Raw genomic sequence first — 21,588 nt, 5'->3', positions numbered from 1 at the left:
ATTCTAAATATAGTAAAAATTTCAAAGTTTAGTTTGATGTTGGATATAAGAAACCAACTATCTGGGAGTATAATGGAGCACCTAATTTCAAAATCCGGGTAAAATTGAATTTTTGGTGTGGATTTGAATCAGTGAAAGCACTACTTTCACCGTTTTTGGGTACCTTTAAGTGCGTGTGGCGTGCGCAAATGTGGACATGGAGTTAAAACACTTCAGGGTTTCAGTAGACTCATAGGGGATTACCACGTGTCCAAAGGGCATCGAAATCGGTTACTGACAAGTACGGAAACACTCCTCCTAAGACCGAATGTAATTACGCTCGATAATTATTAATTTTTATTTTACTATTTGTGGACCATACACCTATTAAAAATTAATTATGTATCTACATATTATTAACCATTAATTACTTGTTCAGTACACAAATGGAGTTTTATTTTTAACAAGCTTCATTATTGTACTGGCATTGCTGATATAAAATTTGTTGAACATGTCTTCTGTCCTATTTGAGGATACAAAAATATCTGGTAATTTATCAACAATAAACCTCATAAGAGTATACAGTTGTTGATTATCATTAAAATAAACTTCTTTTTCCACGATGCACTTTGTACATTTTTCCAGCTCGTCGACTTTCGGCGAATTTGCCAATTCAGATCGCTGGGCTTGCACAATAACGAGCAAAAGATTGGCAAATTTTATTGCATGCATTTTCTCGGTTGTTTGGATGGAATCAAGAATTCGAGTACATAGAATAGTTAACGTTTTTACAGTTCCCGATATCCGTTTTCCATCAGGGGACTTGTTGTCGGTGTGGTTTGACTTGTATTTGTCGAGCTGTTCTCTGAAAACCTTGGAGAATTCAGACAGCAGGACCGCTGAGGCAAAATCAATCCATTCCATTTCACCAAATATTTTCTTCTGACTGTAAATTTAAACGTTAATTAAATTAATATAGCATTAGTCCTAAGTTATGCATGGTATTATGATGAACATACGGCATCATTTGTGGTCTCGAGTACTTACAAAAAAGAATTCTTTCTATTTAGGACAATGTTTACTGAATCGAAAGTCACTAGTTTGTCATCAAATAATTGTAATGTTTTGTTTACTATATCTGGAAAACACTGTGCTCTTAATACAGACGTGAAAAACTTGATCAATTGTAATTTCTCGGTGGGCAGAGGGGAAGTAAAGTTGAGGGGAACAAAATCGCAATCTCCTACGCCAATGTATGGTACATCCAAGTTGTACAAATCCTTGGGATCAGAATCTGTTTTATTTGCCTTTGTCACATCCATGTTGTTGGACCCTTCGTTCATTTCATCCTTTGAGACTTCCAATAGTTCAGAAATCATTTCCCTATTTTGTACGACGGCGTCGGAACTATCGTCAAATTCAGAGACAAACTCTCGTTTCTTTTTCGAACTCGAACTGGCATTCACAGAGAGTTGACTCCCACCTCCGTCGTCAGAAATTACAGCAGGTGGGTCAGGTGCCGTATCGTCCCAGATTGTGCTATTTGCTTGAATAGGAGTCGAGTCCACTTCCCCTAAGCTATTGGAAAATGGATTGACGGCTTCCTTCACGTCAGGTGCCATTGTTGTTGTGTAGAGATCGTCGTTGTTAGAATTTTCTGTGCTATTGATGATGGGTTCGGGTGATGATGAGGTTGTTGATGCACTGTCTTCGGTGTCTTCTATGTTCATTAAGCTTTCTCCGAGGAGTGGATTCTCATCATCAGTTCTGTATTCTGCACATGGGTCAACTTTCCGCTTTTGTCGCCCAGAACTTATTAACATGCTAGTCCCAAGTTGACTCCTTCTTTTTGATTTTATGGCACGTTTTTTTCTCCGTCCTTTCTCTTCAATTTTGTAAAAGAAGATGAAGTAGTTACATATATACATAGGGGCAAAATTAGAAAGTTATTTTAAAGTTATATACATATTTGAGCAGATAAAGCACTTACGGTTTGGTGGTCTCAAAGTTGTGGAAATAGATGACTTTGAAATAAGCTTTATGGATTGATGAGTGTCTTTAAGTTGTTCTGAGACTGGCAACTCAACTTCTGTTGTGGAGAAATTATGTGGGGTGCTGATCGCCGTCTTTGACACTTTCATAGATCGTCCTTTTGAATTACTTTGTGCTTCTTCACAGTCTGCCAGTGATAGATATTGCTTCTTTTTCTTCTTTTTCTTTCCCTTCTTTGTTGAGGTCTCGATATCCATCTCTTCTGACAATACTGATGTTTGGGTGGTAGTAGTTGATGAAGAGGTCCCAACAGCATACCGATCCATCCAACTTGTTTCTTTGCAACGCCCAAACATGCAAGATTTAACAACCTTTCGTTTCACTGTCGGTTTTTCTCCACAGTTTCGGTGTAGCCCAAAACATAGTTTTGTATTATGGCGAGAATGCACAGATTTGATAGGTTCCTCTGTGGTCACCTCAAAGCCCTGCTGCTGAAGCCGATATTCCGACCAAGGGGGATGTGTCGTAAAGCCAAATGTGTTGGGATCTTCCGCTACTTCCCCATACATTGGATATTCTGTTGTGGCATCGTCCGCATTGTCACCAGAGGTTGTCACGTCTCCAATCCCAAAATAACGCTCTGTTGTTTTCAAACTCCATTGCAACTTTGGAAACGAGGGTGCCATGAGTGCAGGAGGAGGTCTCTGTATTTGGGAGTTTTGGATTGATGGCACTAATTGCGGGGGTCCTTGTATCACATTCTTCTGAGGAGATTGAAGAGGCGACAGGTTGGCCTTATTATTAATACTCCCAGGACCGAGCCCCTTATTGTAACTTGCATAACTTGGAGGGAGTGATCCGGAGTTTGGTGGTACGTCTCCTCTTCGTGATCTTGTGAGAGTATATCCCAGTCCAATGGTAATGGTCGCAGGACCTTCACATTAGCATGCATTTCATATTATATTATTGCTTGAAAGAATATTTTTTATTTGCAAAACCTTCCCGAACAGGGAAAAATGCTTGAGCAAAACTCCCATTGGTCTTATGAAAATGGAAGGAATAACTGTCCCATTCAACGGAGGCAGCTTCTGCTCCAAATTTCCTATCAAATTTTTGATGATCAGTAAATTGTGCTTTACAACTAAAGTTACGTACACACGGTAATTTCAAACTATGATTTTTTCGTCACCTCAAATACGCTAAATGGGAAGTATAGCGAGAAGATTTGTTAGCAATCATTCTGAGGACGACGAATGTAGTTACATTGGAGAAAGGTAATTTTAATTCTGGGTCACTGGGTAAAATTACTAAGTTTTTTCCTTCGTCATCGTTCCCACTGTGGCGGATAACATGGTCCGGCATGTGGACACTGGTGAAAAAAGTTGCATCTTCTGTTTCGTTGAACTTTCTGATAACTTCTTCAAACCCTGAATTGTTCTGCGATGGGAAAAAATTGGCTGATTTTTCTATTAAATCTATATCAGATGATGATTCTTTTGTCTCTAATGGAACAGTGATATTAAACAAATTAACAAATAAGGACAACTTAATTAGAATAATTAAATTTTTACTGAGCTTGGCTGACGTAAGCATGGATGCAATAAATGTGATGGTACAATGCCTTGAACTTTGGTTTCTTAAATCTTTTGATTGATCCATGTTATACAGTACAGTGCAGTATACACATGCAAAATAAACACAAGCCCTGTCTGCGTAGGTATTTTAGAATGATACAATAATAGCACGAAATTTATTTGTCTTCCGGGTCAATCAATTTAACTAAGCATGTTGACGTTTGGCTACGTGTAGAACAATGCAAAATTGCTGTTCAACCGATTTATTGATTGTCATCCTCGGTAATACGCGTGCTATCAACTTGATTAGTATTCCTCGTTTCATCACGGTCATCGATAACCGTGCTTGTACTTTGGTTGACGACAAGAACTTCAACTGTTTCATCTTTGGTCATGCTGCTGTCATCATCAATTGTTGGATTTAATGTCAATTCATCATGATTGTTTTGGGCCGTCTCGTCTACACTCATCTCGACCACCGATGACTTTTCGGCGTCAGTATCCAAGACCAAAGTTGCAGTTCCCTGATTTTCTGTTGCTGATAATTTGCAGGGGTCACATGTATCCTTACCCTTCTCATTCATAAAATCTAGGCATTGCGAAAGGCAATACCATCCAAGGTGTTTGGCTTCGTTGAAATATTCAGCAGCAACTCCAACTAGTTGGTCTATTTCCAAATCCTGAAAACAATATTGTAATACATTCATAACGCCAAGTATGCATATTTCATGTATCTGACAATTATTGTCAAACGTCTGTTGATTACAAACATAATTATAAATGCAAATAATTGTGACGTATACATTATATTCCGTTGCTCTAAAGCGACACTCATTAGCTGCACTGGTATTATCGCATTCCGGTGATGGAGTCCCTACTACCAAAGTCTGTGCCGGCTCAGGTAGCAAATCTGATTTGGATGCCTTTTCTGACGGGGAAATAGTATCAGACTCGAACTCGTTTTCTTTGTCATTTAAGTGAGTTGATTCTGATGGATTATTTAAAGCGTTCTCAACATTTTCCTTTTCCAACGCACTTTCTCCTGAGACATCGGTCTGTGTTTCAGCATGAGACTCGTCAATATCAAGATCATCCTCAAAGTCAGCTTGCGTTGTCATTTCGTTAGTTTTAGATGCTGAAGGGACATCATTAGCATGAATAATATCATGAACAAGTGGTCGTCGGGTTGTCGAGGGTCGCCGCTTATTAGTCGATCCCGATTCGACAATCTTAGTTTGTTTAGTTCCAATAGGAGTTAAATTATTGTTTGTGGAACTGCCTTGATCTCTATGACTTGGGGCCTGAAAATATGCGATATCTCAAGAAATTTGATATGCATTGCCAAATTTTCTCTAACGTGGAGTGCGTAAGTGCGTACCGTTTGCGTACCCTTGGCTGGCACCTCTTCGTTCTCATCTTCTTGTGACGACTCTCGGAAAGTTTTGGAAGAATATTTTGTCCCATCAGACTTCTGTAGAATTGTTATGTTATGAGTTTCGAATTAGTTGGTCCGTACATATTATTCCTCGCATACGAAATTAGAAGACTAAAGCAAACATATACCGATATTTTGTTTTGCACGGATGAATCTAATTCGAACTTGCTGGTTTCCAATTCATTGTCGGTCTTGCTTGACCTATGCTTCCTGGGTTTAGATGCCATAATCGCGATACAACTGGACAAAATATGCAAATAGAAGTAAAGCAGTACAAGTCCCATTATGTGACCTTGCACAGTTCCCATGACCATGAATGAATACAAGGGGAAAGCTATTGGCAATTTTAATTTTTAATGTTAATTTTAATTTTTTTTTGGTCAACATTTAATTGGATAATTAGCTTATTTTAACTTTTACTAGGAAATCTAATCTACGCGAAGCTACATAGATGAACACAGTGCTTGAAAATGACGAGAATACTCCATCGAATGGGGATAATGGGTCCACTATCATTTCCAGACTTCCAATGAATTTATCCACACTTTTTCCGGAATGTAGGCAACAACAAGAACGTGTTTGGCAAGGTTCATTTACGTTTGTGCATGCCTGCGACCCTCAACTTGGTATAACAAAAAAATTACTTTTCGCTGTGAACAGTTAGATAATATGTAAAAAGAGCGAGAGAGAGAGACAAACTCAGGAGGAAGGGACCTCTATCTTTCACGGCTTTCACCCACAGATTTTGGTGCCCTTTGGATATGTTGTAGTGCCCTATGAGTCTACTACATAAAGCCCCCAAGTGGTTTAATTCCATTTGCGCCCAACAACAACATATGTATCCAAAGGGCATCAAAATCAGATGGTGAAAGGTAGAGGTCCCTCCTCCTTAGCGTTCGCAAGTCATTTTTTTATTTTGTTCGCTTGCTTGGCTCTCCCCCTCCCCTTACGAAACCAAACAATATATTCCTTTATGTAATTAATCAGGTCTAATTGAGAAGCATATTCTCAAGAAAGACAATCCTGGCTGGAAAGTGGACCTTACTCATTTAAAATGTGCAATAAAAATGATCAACGAGATTCAGCCGAAACCAAAGTTTCTGGTGGTTGGAGGGGATATGGTAGACACGCCGCCGTATGTCGAGACGCTTGGAATCCATTCGGAGCAGTACAAGGATTTGAAGGATTGCTTTGACACCATGTTAGATCCAGATATTAAAGCAGTTTTTGTGTGTGGAAATCATGACGTTGGAGACATGCCCACATTTACTACGATGGACGTGTACAGAAATGAATTTGGCCCGGAATACTTTACATTTTGGCATGGGGGAGTAAAATTCACAGTGCTCAACAGGTAAAAATTGGGGGAAATTGAACACGCTTTGACCGAGGTTCAACCACCTACTTTCCTTTTTTCAGTCAGTATTTCAAATTCCCAGAGCTATTGGAGATGGAGTTTTTTCAACAAATGGAATTTTTACAAAACACGAGAGATGATGGTGCACTCCATCACGGTTGGAAGATTTATCTACCAAACTAATATTTTGAATTCTTAAGTGAAAGTACTGATTTGTTGTATCCTGGGAATTGCAGTGGTTTTCCAGCACATTCCTTTGTGCATAGAGAGCGAGGATGAAATCGACATTTCATTTCTGAACATCAATCAACCAATGAGACACGAGGTTTTGAATGCAATGAGAACTACAGGTAATATTATTTTAATGTAAATAAATAAAACCCTCATTGGACTAGCAATAGTACTTAGGTATGTGCACTAAATTGATAAATCGTGTGAATAATTTGCAGGTGTGAAGCACATTTTTTATGGTCACACTCACCGTAACGGAATTAGCCAGATTGGACCGATCGAACATGTCATGACCGCAGCAGTGGGTGGAACCTTCGACGACACTAAAAGTGGATTTCGTGTAGTATACGTCTCGGAAAAAGAAATAACCCACGAATACATTCCTCTTGAAGTACAGTTCAAAGAAGTCAACATTACTGCAGATGAAGATATTCAGACTACAGACGAAAGTCTTTTGAAAAAGCTGAGCGAATTAGAAAGGAAATGAGTGAAAGCAAAATCATTTATTTGTAAACGCAAAATTCTAGTTGTCCCTTATTCCTGCACATTTCATTTTATTAGACAAATTAATACAAAAATTCGAATAATAATTCTTCGCTAAGAATTTATAGAAAACGTTTTTCGAGATTGAGAGAAACATAACTATTAGATATTATTTACGCTTTTTTGGATATTTCTTATTCAGTGTAACACTGTTGCCGCTTGGCTTTTTCGACGGCTTTCTCTTGATATGTTTTGCATCTTTCTTTTCTGACGTGGATTTCTTCTTCATTGATGATTTACCTTCTCGCTTTGATTTTTCCCCACCACCTTTTACAGGGATATAACGCTCTTCCGAACCACCGCCCCCACCGGCGTCCGGTTTGGTTTCAGGATTACTTCCACCCTCGTCTAATAAGTCGCCCGTCGTTTCATCATCCCCATCATTTTTCTCAGGCTTCTTTTCCTCTTCCTTCGTCTTGCCCTCATCACCACTTTCACCTTTCTCGTCAGCACCTCCGTTTTCATCAGTGGTCCCGTCGTTGTTGTTACCGTTTTCTCCATCACCTTTTCCACCTGGAGGGACTCCGGATGATTCATCTATATCGCCGTCATTATTTCCCCCACTCGCCCTATCGCCACCACTTTCTTCAGCAGGTTCATTAGCCCCACCACTTTGGTTTTTCCCATTTCCAGCACCCCAGAGATCATCTTTGTCGGGGTCAGGCTTGCTTGTAGCCAACTTTGGAGGGAAAGTCCTCTGAGGGGATTGGACATCCTTCTTTGCATTGCAGAGCAGTACGGAAGCAACCCACTCGCATCTAGGTCTAGGAAACAAAATATTTGTTGTAAGTTAGGTGGCAGATTTATGTAACTAATTAGTAGAAACAATTTTATCAAATTATTACCTTCTGTCCAATGGTACACGTCGTGGTAGGTATCGATTTCCCAGCAGATTCAAACTCGAAGTAATGTTAGCACGCTGTTCTACTCTTCCATTTGTCCAAGCCAAAATGGAATTATTTCCGCTGGGTTGGCGTCGTCCCATATCGCTGAGAAAGCATGAGGAAAGTATTAAGGTTCAATCATTGTATTCAATGAAATTGAGAATGATTTTCAACTCGTTTCTTTGTTTTAAACTAAGCATTACTAGATCATGGCGAGATGGACGTTGTACGAACTGCCACCACTCTTTTGTCTCAGGACTACGAACGTGTTTGTATCCTCCGGAGTTATGTAATCTTCTCCCCGTTTCAATACGATAACCTTCTTTCCTTTGTTGTTTAAGTCCGTTGTGAGGAAAACTGGCTGAGATTCATCTCCGTGGTGGTAGTGCATTTCCTTCCCTTTCGAAACTTGAGTCAAAGTGTCAGAATGGGCATCTTCTCCATCACTCGGGTACTTTTTGGCTATTTCTTTAGTCAAATACTCGGAAATCTTGTTATGTTCTTGGAGAGTTATGTGGTTCCCGAGACCAAGCGTCACCGGAATTAATGTGGTGGATAATATGCAAAAAATGATATGTTGTAGACTTATAAATGCCATTTTATCCACCCAAGCAAAATTTATTTGTGTCGAAAAATGATGAAAAGTGATATTAGTTTAGTAAAAGTGTAACCTGCATGTTAAGGTCAATTTAAAATAAAAACAGCGGATTTAGTTTAATTTATAGTGTCAAGTGGAACATATTGCTATTTGCAAATTCAGGGTACGAGTTCCTTGTTTTTAATTGTTATAATAGACAAACATAAATAAATATTTATTTTTCTCAGTAACTTATTCTGTCCACGTATACAGAGTCCATTCATTCGGTCCTATACATAATATTATAGCTATTAACCTGCGATGTATTTATTGCACATTTCAGTACCTCCTGACCCTGTACGTTACATATATCATGTTTTTATAATATACCTAAAATAGCAATAGCACTTCCCAAAGAAATGTCAAGATAAAAAATATTTATGGTTTATGAGAATGAAACTTCAATTTATTAGCAAAAATTCTTGCACATTGATTTCTTAGAAATTATGGACTCAAGAACTGGCATACAAACGTACTGCAAGTAAGTTCGACATAATACTAATAACCATTAATTATTAGCATTATGGTTAATTAGTAATTAGACAATCGATCTAAGGAATACCTATAAAGAGACTCAAACTTTGAGACTTGACTCAAGTCTCAAGTCACTTGAGACGATAAGTAATAATAGACAAATCTCAATGAGGAATGGATTGAGGATGAGAGGAAAAAGTTTGAACCCAAAAGTGTGATTCTGTGAAGCACATGTTGCATGTATGTGCGTTGTTGAAATTGTTAAATAAAATTCCACACTTTAATAATGCCACACGGAAAAAATAAAAGAAAGTCGGTCGTTGATGATGAAAGTGCCCCTAAAAAGTCCTCTTCGGGAACAGCATGCAGCAGTATCGTTCCGTCAAAAGTCATAGGTCAAGGAGTTGAAAAGCTCAAAAGTGTTTGGCTCAACCAGGAAAACTATTCAGGTTCACTTAATATTATAAAAAATTAATACCTTTATTTATTATAAAGGTGAAATGGTTATTGAATGAAAAATTATAATTTATTCAGACGAACTACTAAGCCTGTGCAGTACACCGTTTCAGCATGGTGAGTGCAAATCATTTGTGGATAATGAAGAATTCCTTGAAGAACTGTTGGAAAAGATGGACACCTTTGAGTTTCATCTCAAAGAAAGCGATTTGTTCCAGTTTCGACAATCGGATGACTTGAAGTCATTTGTGGATCCTCACATTTACATTTTAATGTACGGAGCTATAAATTAGTACTTGTCAAGAAAGAATCATGGAAATATATATCTTCTTCTAAATTCGCTATTAATTGTATGAATTGTTTTGTCTTTTTATAGGGAATATCTTACAAATAGTATACTTCCTTGGTTGAAGGATGTGACTGGACTTCCACTGAATGGAAGTATTGATTTGTTCTTGTCTGACTATAGAAAAAATGGTACACATTATGAATTGAGACTAATAATCATGAGGACATTTAACATTCTCATGTAATTATTCATATTTAGATTTCCTACTATGTCATGATGATGAACTAGATTCCAGAAGAATTGCATTCATTTTATATCTCAATAAAACGTGGAAAGCGGAGTTTGGTGGAAAACTGGATTTATTTTCGGCCACAAAAGATATTCATCCTATTTCCGTTGTGAAATCCATAACTCCAGAATTTAACAAGTTTGTATTTTTTTCCGTCGGTGCAACATCATTTCATCAAGTTAGTTATTTCAGTTTTATTTAATTTAACCAAAAGTATTTAGTTTTGGCCATATTATCCAGTTTATTTGGTTTTATAACTTACATTTTAAACATTTTTTGCAGGTAAGTGAAGTTACTGAAGAGGGTGTAAAACGGTTAGCTTTAAGCGGATGGTTTTATGGTGACCCTGTCCCAAGACCTAAAATTGAGTTTCCAAAAGATCATGGCTATTTATTGAACGACATTATGACATCACATCCGGTATGAAATTGTAGTTATGCATATATTTGTCTATTTCTATTGTATATAATTCATTTCTTGTGGAATTTAGGAGATAATCACTCAATTTTGTTCCGAAAGCTATTCTGATGAGTCAACTTTACAAGATATTAATGAACAGGTCTCTGAAGAATCACAAGTTTTAATCCCAGGTTTGTTCATATAAACAGAGTACACAATCAACACGTTTTCTTATCAAGTACTATTTGTGTACAAAGAAGCCACGCCAAACCACCATCATTATGGCTTGGCTTCTGGTGCAAAACAAAGATAACTGAGATTATAACCTATGATGATACTACATTTGGTTATATAAGTGTAAGGATCCTTTAACTTTATCAGTTCTTGAATTGCAGGATTTCTGCAGGATGATGTCTATAAAGCTATATGCATTGATATGGTTGATCAAGATGCCACATTTGGAAAGTTTGTGCAAGTGGGGCCACCAAATATGGCATGTTACCAAGAAATGGACAAAGGCCCTCCCGTACTTCTATCAGCAGAATTAGGCCAAGCTGCACTCTCCAAAAATGTTCAGGGACTTCGCCAGTTATTCCATTCGAAAGAATTTTTTCATTTAGTGGAAAAGGTGACAGAACTACCGTTCACATCGTCACAACTGCTTAGAGGGACAAGTTCGATAAGAAAATATGCTAAGGGTTCGTACTCACTTTTGACATCGGGAGGGGCTAAGCAGACAGGTGATGTCAAAGAGAAAGACGATGTCACACAGAATACAGATTCTGCTGCCGAGAGTAATGACGTTGGAGATTCTGCTGATGACGAGAATGAGAGTGACGAAGGTCCCAATTTGGTTGACTTTATATATTTTGTTTCAAGTAAATGGAACGAAAATTGGGGAGGATTGACGATTTACAACACAGATGATGGAGATCATCTACTCACTGTCTCACCTGAAGGAAATTGTTTAGCAATAGTGGTCAGGAATTCTTCTGTCAATTCATGTGTAAATTATGTTAATTGTGATGCCGGAGAAGAAGTGTATTTTGCATTCACCATGACATGTGCTCTAGATGGAAACTTGTAATGAGGTTAATAAATCCAGACTGATGAAAATTTACACAAATGCTATTTTTTGTCACAACGATCTCAAAGTTTTAATTCATTGTTACTTTCTTTACAATACTATACCACCACAATGAACCGTCTAAAAATTGGTTGGGAATGTTGTCACTAACTTAAGAGAGACGAAATTAAGACTATTACACCTACCCATACTCACAGCAAGCAACGACAAAGTACGCTAGTTACATATGCCCCATAACATTGGAGGTTGGTACATAGGTTTCCGTTTTTAAGCATAATTTGCCAGTACCGCAAACTTTTATGTCACGGTCGCGACATACAATACAATATCTAAACATTAAATAAATAAATCACTCGGCAGTGACTAAGATTGCCTGTTTTTGTTTCGAGTACCACGTAGTATGTATGTACTTATTCGTATCCTATAATACCACTTGCATATTTTTATTTATAAAATAAAACCTTGTATCAATCAGCAGAACTTTCTAACTATCACGTTTAACTGTAACTGTAATGTAAAAATACAAAATAATTTTCACGTAATAATAATAATTTCACCAACAAACAACATTTGAGATAATGTCGAAAGGTATATATAATGACAGTAAGAAACAAAGTATTGAATTACGAAATATGGGCAGGGCAAAAAGAGTTAAAAGATTCTTCGTCCAGCTTCCATGACTTTCTGGTCGCACACGGAAAGTGTACTGCTTGCTTGCATCCCCTAAACACAGATGCACAGACATCATTTAGGTGGGTTTCATTTAAGTGAATAAATAATAATTATCAATTATGCAACTTACCGTTCGAGGCATCCTATTGTTGCGCCCTTGTTACCGCAAGTTGTGCAAAGGTATTTTTTGGAGTTTGCCAGTGCCTCCTCAAGACCATAAAGTTGAGTTCCAATCAGAACAAGGTTGTTAGTCCATAATGCACACTCTAAAAAAACGAGATAAATGAAACACAGGTCATACGAGTTTAGATGTATGTATGCACAAGAAAATTATTAATGTACTGTTAATTAATATGTAAATGTGTATGATATGCATAAAACTGTTGTTTATCCCAACTCTAACCTGAATGCATCCAAGTTTCACCACTTCCAGTCGAATTTAATTTTCCAGCTTCTGCCTCTGGTCCAGAGTAATATGGACCGAAAAGATCGCCCAGTTTTTGAGCATGCGGGCCCAAGTTACAGAAACAGCATAACCACGGTACGTTTTTGTCAAACTGAGTTTGTCCCTGCTGAAATAAATAACTGCATGAATGACACGATAACAACAATTGTTCTAATATGTATGAAACATATTCATGAATCGGTATGCACTCATTTTTTTAGCAATACAATTACCTTATGTGTTGGTGGCTCAGTATCTAATTCCTCCTTCTCTCCACCTCGAAAAAACTGAGTTTTTCTTGCTATGACCTTTAATGTTGGGCCAATTCTAACCCTGTTCTTGTCCGATGAGGAACTGGTACTAGCGATGGGTGCTCCCGGTCCATTTGTATTTGTAGATGGAGACGACTTAACGAAGACGGTTGGAACTGGAAGTGGTTTCACAGTTAGCTTAAAAGGAGAACGTTTGTAAACTCGTTTCTTTTTGACTGGGGTCACAGCAGCTGCAGCAGGAAGGAGATCCATTGAATTTTCTGAATTTTTTGGAGCAATAGTTGTAATATCTATGGAACTATTGCCCGCTAAAGTGTCATGTATGGTCGTGGTGATGGGCGTGGAAAGAACTGTAGAGCTCACAGCCACTTTTGCGGGAGTGGAATTCTTCTTACGTGGACGTTTTGGTTTTGGCACCAATGTTTCAGAGATTCCTTCTGTTGTTGTGGCAGCAGGAGTAGTGGGAAGATTTTTGACTACTGTCGTTTTTGGTTTCCTTGGCCGTGGCTTTGATTTAGGCTTTACTTTTTCTTGGGGCGACGAAGAAGACGAAGAAACTGGTATCAGACCGCAGGAGACACTGGCAATAGTCGATTCTATGTCTGCAATTGTTGACGTCTTTGTTTCTGCAACTCCTGGAGGAATTACAGTTTTGGCAACTTTAACAGGACCCGTTTTGTTTGGTGTGTTTAGAAACGATATGCTGTTATTCATGGAAAAGTTTAAACCTTGATTTCCGTTTATTTGAGGGACCGCAAGAATAGTGGGAGTGGTGGTGGGTATAACTAGTGGTTGCGGCAGATCAAGACGAGGCTTTTTAACTCGAGGACGTTTAACTCCTTTTCTTGATTTCTGGGCTGGTAACGGAGTCGCAATGTCTGGTGAAAGCGTGGATGGTAAAGGTAGACTCATGGATAGGGGAAGAGTTGATGGTGTTGTAGATTGAAGATCACCAGGAGCTTCCGCAGTTAGAGTTCGCTTTCGCTTTCTACTTTGGACTGAGGGCTTCCTTGGTCTGCTTGTTTTTTTGGGAGTTGTTTCCTGAGAAGGAAATAGATCTATAGACACCACTGGAGGTGAAGATGTTGTGGGTGTTGGTTCGACCAATTTAACTGGACTGGGACTCTTACTGCTGTGCTTCATATCTAACAAACTTTGTGCCACCTCCAATTCTAAAATAGCTTTTCTTCGCTTAAATTCCAATTGTTTTAGCTCGTACTTTGTTTTCTTAGTATTAATTTTCGTCTCAGTCGCACCTGCTACTTGATCTAGCACCACTGCGCTGCTACCAGGGTTGATTTTATTCTTGGTACTACTAGTTGCAGCTACCTCGGGAATTTTTGGTTTGGGCACCAACACTCTCGGTTTTCGTGGCTTTCTTGGCTTTGTGCTTTTTGATGTAGACTGCATTATAGAATTTACCGAGTCGGACAATAGCTGCAAGTTGGAGGTGGTAGGACTGGTGTGAAGAGTTAGAGGATTTATGAGATCAAAAGTAGGTGCAACAGGAAATGCAACCAAATTGCCACTGCTACTGGCTTGATTGTGACCAAGGTTTGATTGTTCAGATTTACAACTCAAATCTAGAGTTCCACTGGTAACAATTGTTTGACTGGGCATGATCTCCATTGGAGCAATAGTAGTAGTGGAAGTGGCATTCCCGATAACAGCAGGAAGCGAGGATGACGCAGCATCAAGAGTTTGACGGGGAGATTTTGATCTTCGTCGAGACTCTAACACCATAGGATTTCCAGTTGGCAACTTCATAGCTTGGGTTGCATACGACGTCGATGCTAATAATCCCTTATCAGAATGTGATGTAGATTCAGATGGAAGGTTCGCTGAGGAATTAGTGATGATAATATTAGACGCTTCAGTTGTAGGCAATTCATGTGAGCCAGAAGTATTCACATTAGTAGATTGATTAATAATTTGTGTTCCCTCTTGAACATGTGGAACTCTTGTTTGTGACAATTTTACTGGAAGAGGTCTTTTTCGCTTACGTGATACCAAAAATCGTCTTGAGCTACCGCCACGACCTTTTGCCTTCTTCTTAATTGTCTCAGCTTCTGGGAGTTCTACCACTGGTGCTGCTATCGGAGCCTCGTGTTTCAGAGGTCGTAGAAATTTTAGTTTTCTAGAATTGAGTGTCATTTTCTTTTTCACTATTTTCGGTTTCCCTCTATTACTTGACGAAGATGTGGGTGGTGGTTTTCTCGAAGCAACCCTTCCCTTCGTCTTTACTGGTTTGCTTTTATTCTCACTCAACACGCCCTCATTGCCAGCAGCATCAGAAGCAGTTGATTTTGAGGGTGAAGAAGCAGCGGATGTTGTTGCAGCCGTTGTGGGCGTAACACTTTTTTCTTTCGCCAAACGGGGACTAGGCAATCGGACTGGAGTTGGTTCTCGTTTAGTTTTCCTGTTGGTATTCTTTTTTGTAGACGGAGGTGACATAATTATTGTACCAGCTTCTTCGGGTTCACTAGCGGCAGGAGTAACTGCAACCGTACTCATTTCTAGTGTCAATTTTTCTTTTGCTTTTCGAGGTGCACGCTTTGGAGTTTCTGGAATTACTTGTTCTTGTTCTTTGGATGCTTTGCTTCCACGCCTACTTCGGGAGGGACTTTTATCTTTCAAATTCTGCGACCGACTTGGAGATGGGCTTTCAACAACCTTCAGTCTGGGAGACATTTTAGTTACAGCCACAGACTTCTTCAACGAGGGGGTTGGAGATTTCTTGGTTGCCTGCTGAGCAGTTGCAGGAGGAGTAATTTCTTTGGGAGATTTGCTTCGAGAAGTTGACATTTCTTTATAGCTCACAGAAGCGCGTTTAGTCCTAGTTGCAAGCCTTGACCGTTCCGATACTTTTGGCTCTTCTGCTTTCTTTGTCTCCTTAGCTGCTCGCATTCTAATAGGTCGAGTCGGTGTCTCAATTATTTCTTCCTCTTTTTCTTCTAGGGTGATTGGGGCTTCTGGCTGCTCGGGCATTGCGACCTCACTGTTGACTGATTCCTCCAGTTTACTTTCTTCTTCTGCTTTTTTCTTCATAGCAGCCCTAGCTTTCCTTGCGATTGCTAACTTTCTTGCGAGAGGAGTGGAAGATTTTTTTCGAGTTCCACGTTTAGGTTTCTTAACCAGCTCTACTTCCACTTTATTTTGAAGTGGCTCCTCATTAATCGCTTCCTCCTCCATCTCGATCGTATTTTTCAGTGGTGATTTTGGTTGAGACGCTTGTGAACGAGTTGGGGAACTTGTAGGTTGAGTTGTTTCTAGTTCAGAATTTACCGTAGACTGTTTACGGGGGCGTCTTCCGGATGTTTTTCTGGGAGGGGGACTTACTTTTAAAGTGGCTGCCAATTTTGGTTGTTTGGAAACAACTTTTTTCCCCCTTCTTCCCTTTTTCCGAGGAGTGGAAGTTGCTATAACTTGTGGGGTAGACGGTTGTTCAACAATAGCAGACGAGTCTACGGATGTTGTAGTAACGGGGTCAGTTAATGTTGCTGCTTCAACATCTTCCTCAACGGCACCTTTCTTTGATTTTTTTGGACTTTTCTTTGGCGTTGTGACTTTTTTTCCGGCAGGTAGTGATTCTGGTTCAGAAGTCGGATCCTCCGCACTACTCCCTGGATTTCCACTAGTTGAGATCTGTTGCTCTTGCATTAGTTTCCGCATACTAGCTTTCGTTCTAGCTCTAGCGCCAGACTGCATATTCTGCAATATAAATATACCATAGGTAAGTATTAATGTATCATAGATAATTATAAAATATTGTAAACAACCATTAAATTGAGCACCTACTAGTGGTATTACCCCCACACTCAGTAAGTAGTCAGGAGAAGGGCTCAAATCCATATTTATATTAATTGCACATATACTAAGATAATACCCTGCTTACGTTTAGTTTTCAACCCATTTAACTTGTAAGTTTTCGCAGCTGACTCACAATAACAATTCACATACAATAAAATGTAACCATTTAACCTTGTGATGCAATAACTAATAGCTAACTGGTACTGGTGGATGGCGATAAGTGCATTTACTCTGCCATATCTTTAAGGAAAATAAGTACACACGCACGTGTACAAATAATATTACCCGTATCAACTGGAATGGAAATACGAAGTTGCACAAAGGTTTACAGCAGCTATGAGCCACCAAAACGCCAAAAAGACGGAGATTTTCTACCACTTGTTGTGCCAAGACGATGAGTCAAGGCGAGATTGATCTCAGTCAGTCACTAATGTGAGCCAGTTCTGCGTGAGAACCAGCAACAGCAGTCCACGTTATTTTACATTCGAGGCAGGCTGATGCGATGCAGCAGACGAAAGATTTTGTACGACAAACTAGTGATCGTCTCAATTCGGCCGGTCATGGGAGGAGCCAGCTAATGCTATACACTAGCTATTGCTCGGATTTGCACAAATTAGCGAGTCGTCTATTGCAATATCAAGTATAAGCTTTTCTATCCTTCTCGGTCGTGGGCAGGCAGGTGCATGTCAAAATAGTGTCACATCACCGGTAAATAGCGAGTAATATAAGGCTTGCGTCTATGCAACATGTTTTATATCTAATAATAAGTATAATAAAAAAATATCGCATGATAATGATCTAACGAATCGTCTGTAAATGAAAGTTTTTACTGGCTTAATGTTTTTTTCTAGTCTTTTGTCATGTGTCACCAATACTATAATAATCAATCAATCAATGATCGTATATTCGTATATATGTGCATTGCCTAGAACATAGCCCAGAGAAATGTAATGTCGTAATAATAATAAAATGTGGCTTACGAGTCGCACTGGAATCATATGTCCATTATTATTAGAAGTTGATGTTACGACTGTGGGATTTGGGGTGGGAGGAGGACTTAAGATGACTCTGCTGCTGGACACACTGCTGCTAGGGCTGGTCGACTCACTTCGACTAACACTACCACCACCATTCGAGAGTAGCATGTGATTATGATTTGCATTTGTTGAAGTGTCATTCGATGAGCTTTGTACTAGTTGTTCAGATGGAGAAGGTTTGAAAGAAGGTGCAGGAGAGATTGGTTGATTGCTTATTGTATTTCCAGTAGGATTCGCCGCTGGCATAATTTGTGACCGTTGGTTGTCTTGGCCAGTATTTTGTTGAGAATGAACAGGACCACTGCTTGGTGGACTGTGAAATGACGGGTGTAAGTTACCATTGTTGGGAAGTAAAGTCATATGTCCCTGGGGAGTACGTGACTGGGGAGGATATACAATAGGAGGTGGAGGAGCATGTGCTGGCTGTGTAAGTGTAGCGGTCATGTGGCTCTGTTGATTTGTTTGCTGTTGGTGGTAGTGGGGTGACCCCATTGGAACTGGCGTAGTTGGACTGTGAGGCATTGGTACAGGACTTGAACTTGGACTTTGCTGACTAACAAATCTTGAGAGGTTCATAAGTGCATGTTGTTGTTGTTGCTGCTGCTGAGGGGGCTGTTGCTGTTGTTGTGGCAGTCCTGGATGGTGCATTCTCTGATGTTGTTGATGCTGTACATATGGAGGGTAGGGGCTCTGTGTTTGAGGAGGATATATTTCAGTCTGATATGGTGACTGTTGAGGATGTGTCGATCCCACGTCTACTGATTGTGATTGGTAGTAGGAATGATGTCCTCCCCATTGTTGATGATGCTGGTGCGAATAATGTGGAGTTTGTGTTGGCGGCACATGGCTCTGATAAGCGTAATTTGGGTGATAGTAAGACGGTTGCTGCGTTTGGGGTGGGTACGGTGGGTGGTGGCTATAGTAGCCAGGATGATGCGGCGCTGGTGAAATCGAAGGTTGGGGTACTAGTTGATGTTGCATAGGTGGAGCGGGGGATGATGGCGGAGGGGCCATAATTGGCGTTGGACAGTATCTCTGTTGTCCCGCTTGACTTTGGCCATGTGGATTTGTAGACCCATTTTGAGGGTCCATCTTTATTTGTCGTCAATTTCCAAACTTTTCTCAGTAAAGACCAAGATTCTCAATGAACCTGTATTACAATTTAAAGAATGAGTCATAATATATATATGGATTATTTTTATTAATACACAACATTTTAAGAGGAACCTTACCATTATAAAAATCTAAGATCTGCCAACAAAATCTGGTATTCGGACGACTGGAAATTGCATTAACATCCAGATTCACGGAATGTAGATACAAAGGTGCTCAAGCCATCATTTCTGCAAGACTATTAAAAGATAAGTACATAGTTAAATATCCAATCAAAGCACAAAAAGTGCAAAGCATTAAACTTTTAAAATATATTCCAGTTTTCTATGTTAATTTTTGCTGTCAAATCAAAACAGACTTGTTAAAGTATCTAACCTACAATATAATTCACCTCGCCTCTACCTGATCATCCCAAATCAATTATCGTCTCAAACTCTCGCGATCCGACCATAAAAGTTCAAATTATTTCTCTCCGGAAGAACAATAAATAAGCTAAACCCAGCAGCGCGGTGTGGTGCAACCAAACCAACAACCGAGCTTTTCTATACTCGGCTATACTGTTGCATTTGCAAAAATTCCCATTGCTCACCCACAACAAACTTCATTTCATAAGTTGCACGAATGCATCCTTACCTCACTCCGGATTAACTAACCTACTATGCTAGTGCATGTCCTGTTGTGTTATTGGCATAAATGCGAGTAGTTGTCTGCTCCTGGTGATTACTTTTAGTGCAAAGTGAGATAGATAGACAAGGAGCAGAACAAGAAGTTCCTCGCAAATTTGCAAATTGCCCATGCACGAAACAGATATAGACTGTTGTCAAACTTTATGAGGCAGTAAAAATGTTCATGATGGCTTACCTTTCTTCCAGCAGAACTGGGCCTGGATTAAATTTGCAATTGTTGCACGTTATTTGGAAAGCAGTGCTGAGCACCCAGTGAGTAAACAATAGGAGGCAACTAACTAATAACTGGAGTGGAGGAACCGCTCAAGTAGTCAAAAAACTGGGAGTCCCTTCGTGGTCGTGCTGCTTGCTATACTTGAATCGATTCTGTGTCTCTCTCATCATCATAGCGGGAAGCGAGTGAGTGCCTTTCTGCTATTTTCGTGTCGTCCATATCCATCCACCGTCATCATCATCTCGTCGGCAGGCTTTCTCTAGAGCAGTCTCGCTCAGGTTAACGGAAGGGAGAGAGAGACGCTGCTGCTGCTGGGCTACGATTGCCAAGCAGTCGTAGTGAAGCAAGTCAGTGAAGACGAAGAAGGAAGAAGGATCAAGGAATCGGGAGATGAGACACCCAAATTTCCGTCAACACCACTCCTCGAAACTTGCAATTTCGAACCACCTAAAATTGTTTTACTCACAAAGTTGGTGGCACGCTTTTATTACGCATTTGGAGACATGGTGTGAAATAGATGTGCAGTAAATAGTAGGATGGCTTGATAGGGTGTAAATTGGGGTAGACAGTAAGCGTGTAAAAATGAGACAATGTTTTTATTTTGTTTTTGTTCTTGTGATTCATGAAGGATACCCTTTATCCAGCATCATATCACTCGTAGATAGGAATAGTTTTTTGGTCCAGCACGAACGAAACCCACAAAATCTCACCCACTTCTCTTCGTCATCTTTACAAGTTTAACTTTAGCTTCAAGTTGCTCTTTGTTAGTAGCTAAACTTTATAATAGCAATAGCGCAGTATTTCTTGAATAGGATTCATATGGATAATTTGTCAAGCTAGTAATAATTATTGTTAAATGTTTTATTTTGTCGAACCGAGTAGCATAGCGAATCAGAAAGGACTTGAGATGTGAGAACGGCTGCCATGTATTTGCGATGCAATGCGTATATTTATGTACGATGAGGTCATTTTCTTATCATCATATAAAACAATCCTTTCCATGCATTTTCCTTTTGATAAACAAGTCAAATATCATGGCCATAAAAAATTTAGTGTCAAGTTTCAATCTGCTTTTAAAAAAACATTCTTCGCTAGAACTGTAAATAATTCTTTCTTTGAATCACAACCACCCCACAACAACCATGCCAGGACAAACATTTTTATTTATTCGTTAGTTCAACTACACATTTTTTATGGCTTCATATACATACTTTTGTGATGTGGTAAAGAAATCAGATATCCGTCGACGGGTAAAAGGTATTTTACCAATTTAGTTATTGAAGCCATAATTTACGTCTCATTAATATCAGCTCTCTTAAACGAAAATGATTTTCTGTCGCAAACCAATATGCACACGTGCACGTATGTAACTTTCACGTCGTGGTTATTTGTACATACATGTTGAACACTAAATGCATACATGTATTCCCATGAAAGCTTTTGTACCCCATCACCTTCTCTTGCCATGACATCAAGGATTTGTACGGCTTGATATTTGCTATCGGTTCGTCATAGAATATTGGATTCCTTCAGAAATAGAGAGAGAGTGAGAGGGAGGGCAGAAATCTAAAACCAAAAACTGAGGAAAGACAACAAGGGCGTCTCATTCCACTGTCGCCGTTTCCAGGATTTCACTCGGTTCAAGGAAGGGAAAGGTTTCAGATGAATTGGTGACAACGGATGGATAGTCAAGCCAACCGAACACTCTCCTCC

At 39.4% G+C, this 21,588-nt stretch overlaps 4 protein-coding genes across 7 annotated transcripts; 2 read left to right on the top strand and 2 right to left on the bottom strand.

The window, feature by feature from the left end:
* Nucleotides 1–5,320: 5,320 nt before the first annotated feature.
* LOC110843449 (serine/threonine-protein phosphatase CPPED1) lies at nucleotides 5,321–7,183 on the top strand. Its single transcript, XM_035848380.1, has 5 exons — nucleotides 5,321–5,606; nucleotides 5,968–6,334; nucleotides 6,400–6,494; nucleotides 6,574–6,687; nucleotides 6,787–7,183. Exons 1-5 carry the CDS (start codon nucleotides 5,432–5,434, stop codon nucleotides 7,053–7,055), a joined length of 1,020 nt encoding a protein of 339 aa, XP_035704273.1. The 5' UTR covers nucleotides 5,321–5,431; the 3' UTR covers nucleotides 7,056–7,183.
* Nucleotides 7,095–8,101, bottom strand: LOC110843438 (S-antigen protein). The gene is made up of 2 exons (XM_035848384.1): nucleotides 7,957–8,101; nucleotides 7,095–7,875 (listed from the first exon to the last, which is right to left on the bottom strand). The coding sequence occupies exons 1-2, from the start codon at nucleotides 8,094–8,096 to the stop codon at nucleotides 7,221–7,223; spliced, it is 795 nt and encodes a 264-aa protein (XP_035704277.1). The 5' UTR covers nucleotides 8,097–8,101; the 3' UTR covers nucleotides 7,095–7,220.
* A 1,201-nt stretch (nucleotides 8,102–9,302) lies between these two features.
* Nucleotides 9,303–11,659, top strand: LOC110842303 (prolyl 3-hydroxylase OGFOD1). The gene is made up of 7 exons (XM_022088012.2): nucleotides 9,303–9,555; nucleotides 9,641–9,836; nucleotides 9,939–10,039; nucleotides 10,110–10,318; nucleotides 10,423–10,560; nucleotides 10,631–10,730; nucleotides 10,935–11,659. Exons 1-7 carry the CDS (start codon nucleotides 9,393–9,395, stop codon nucleotides 11,624–11,626), a joined length of 1,599 nt encoding a protein of 532 aa, XP_021943704.1. The 5' UTR covers nucleotides 9,303–9,392; the 3' UTR covers nucleotides 11,627–11,659.
* An 11-nt stretch (nucleotides 11,660–11,670) lies between these two features.
* Nucleotides 11,671–20,045, bottom strand: LOC110842301 (proteoglycan 4). 4 transcript variants are annotated; one of them, XM_022088007.2, is made up of 7 exons: nucleotides 19,837–20,045; nucleotides 19,095–19,213; nucleotides 17,806–19,012; nucleotides 12,977–16,726; nucleotides 12,702–12,870; nucleotides 12,429–12,564; nucleotides 11,671–12,349 (listed from the first exon to the last, which is right to left on the bottom strand). In XM_022088007.2, exons 3-7 carry the CDS (start codon nucleotides 18,952–18,954, stop codon nucleotides 12,250–12,252), a joined length of 5,304 nt encoding a protein of 1,767 aa, XP_021943699.1. In that variant the 5' UTR covers nucleotides 18,955–19,012; nucleotides 19,095–19,213; nucleotides 19,837–20,045; the 3' UTR covers nucleotides 11,671–12,249. The 4 variants fall into 4 exon arrangements, with proteins under 4 accessions (XP_021943699.1, XP_021943701.1, XP_035704255.1 ...); XM_022088009.2 differs by having other exon boundaries at nucleotides 12,702–12,867; nucleotides 19,837–20,043; XM_035848362.1 differs by lacking the exon at nucleotides 19,837–20,045 and adding an exon at nucleotides 19,378–19,535.
* Between the last annotated feature and the right edge of the window lie 1,543 nt (nucleotides 20,046–21,588).

The sequence above is a fragment of the Folsomia candida genome, unplaced genomic scaffold (genome assembly GCF_002217175.1).
Source record: "Folsomia candida strain VU population unplaced genomic scaffold, ASM221717v1 Fcan01_Sc001, whole genome shotgun sequence".
Lineage (NCBI taxonomy): Eukaryota > Metazoa > Arthropoda > Collembola > Entomobryomorpha > Isotomidae > Folsomia > Folsomia candida.
Note: the sequence above shows the minus strand (reverse complement) of the source record. Positions and strands in the feature narration are given on the sequence as shown.

What these genes read in the sequence shown, in the direction of transcription:
- LOC110843449 (XM_035848380.1), top strand. Translation starts at nt 5,432, where the DNA reads ATGAACACAGTGCTTGAAAATGACGAGAATACTCCATCGAATGGGGAT. An exon ending in TGCCTGCGACCCTCAACTTG is followed by an intron (nt 5,607 to 5,967) that starts GTATAACAAAAA and finishes GTAATTAATCAG; the next exon opens with GTCTAATTGAGAAGCATATT. An exon ending in GAATGCAATGAGAACTACAG is followed by an intron (nt 6,688 to 6,786) that starts GTAATATTATTT and finishes AATAATTTGCAG; the next exon opens with GTGTGAAGCACATTTTTTAT.
- LOC110843438 (XM_035848384.1), bottom strand. Translation starts at nt 8,096, where the DNA reads ATGGGACGACGCCAACCCAGCGGAAATAATTCCATTTTGGCTTGGACA. An exon ending in CGTGTACCATTGGACAGAAG is followed by an intron (nt 7,876 to 7,956) that starts GTAATAATTTGA and finishes TTTGTTTCCTAG; the next exon opens with ACCTAGATGCGAGTGGGTTG.
- LOC110842303 (XM_022088012.2), top strand. Translation starts at nt 9,393, where the DNA reads ATGCCACACGGAAAAAATAAAAGAAAGTCGGTCGTTGATGATGAAAGT. An exon ending in CAACCAGGAAAACTATTCAG is followed by an intron (nt 9,556 to 9,640) that starts GTTCACTTAATA and finishes TAATTTATTCAG; the next exon opens with ACGAACTACTAAGCCTGTGC. An exon ending in GTCTGACTATAGAAAAAATG is followed by an intron (nt 10,040 to 10,109) that starts GTACACATTATG and finishes ATTCATATTTAG; the next exon opens with ATTTCCTACTATGTCATGAT.
- LOC110842301 (XM_022088007.2), bottom strand. Translation starts at nt 18,954, where the DNA reads ATGGACCCTCAAAATGGGTCTACAAATCCACATGGCCAAAGTCAAGCG. An exon ending in ATATGATTCCAGTGCGACTC is followed by an intron (nt 16,727 to 17,805) that starts GTAAGCCACATT and finishes TTTATATTGCAG; the next exon opens with AATATGCAGTCTGGCGCTAG. An exon ending in CTGAGCCACCAACACATAAG is followed by an intron (nt 12,871 to 12,976) that starts GTAATTGTATTG and finishes TATTTATTTCAG; the next exon opens with CAGGGACAAACTCAGTTTGA.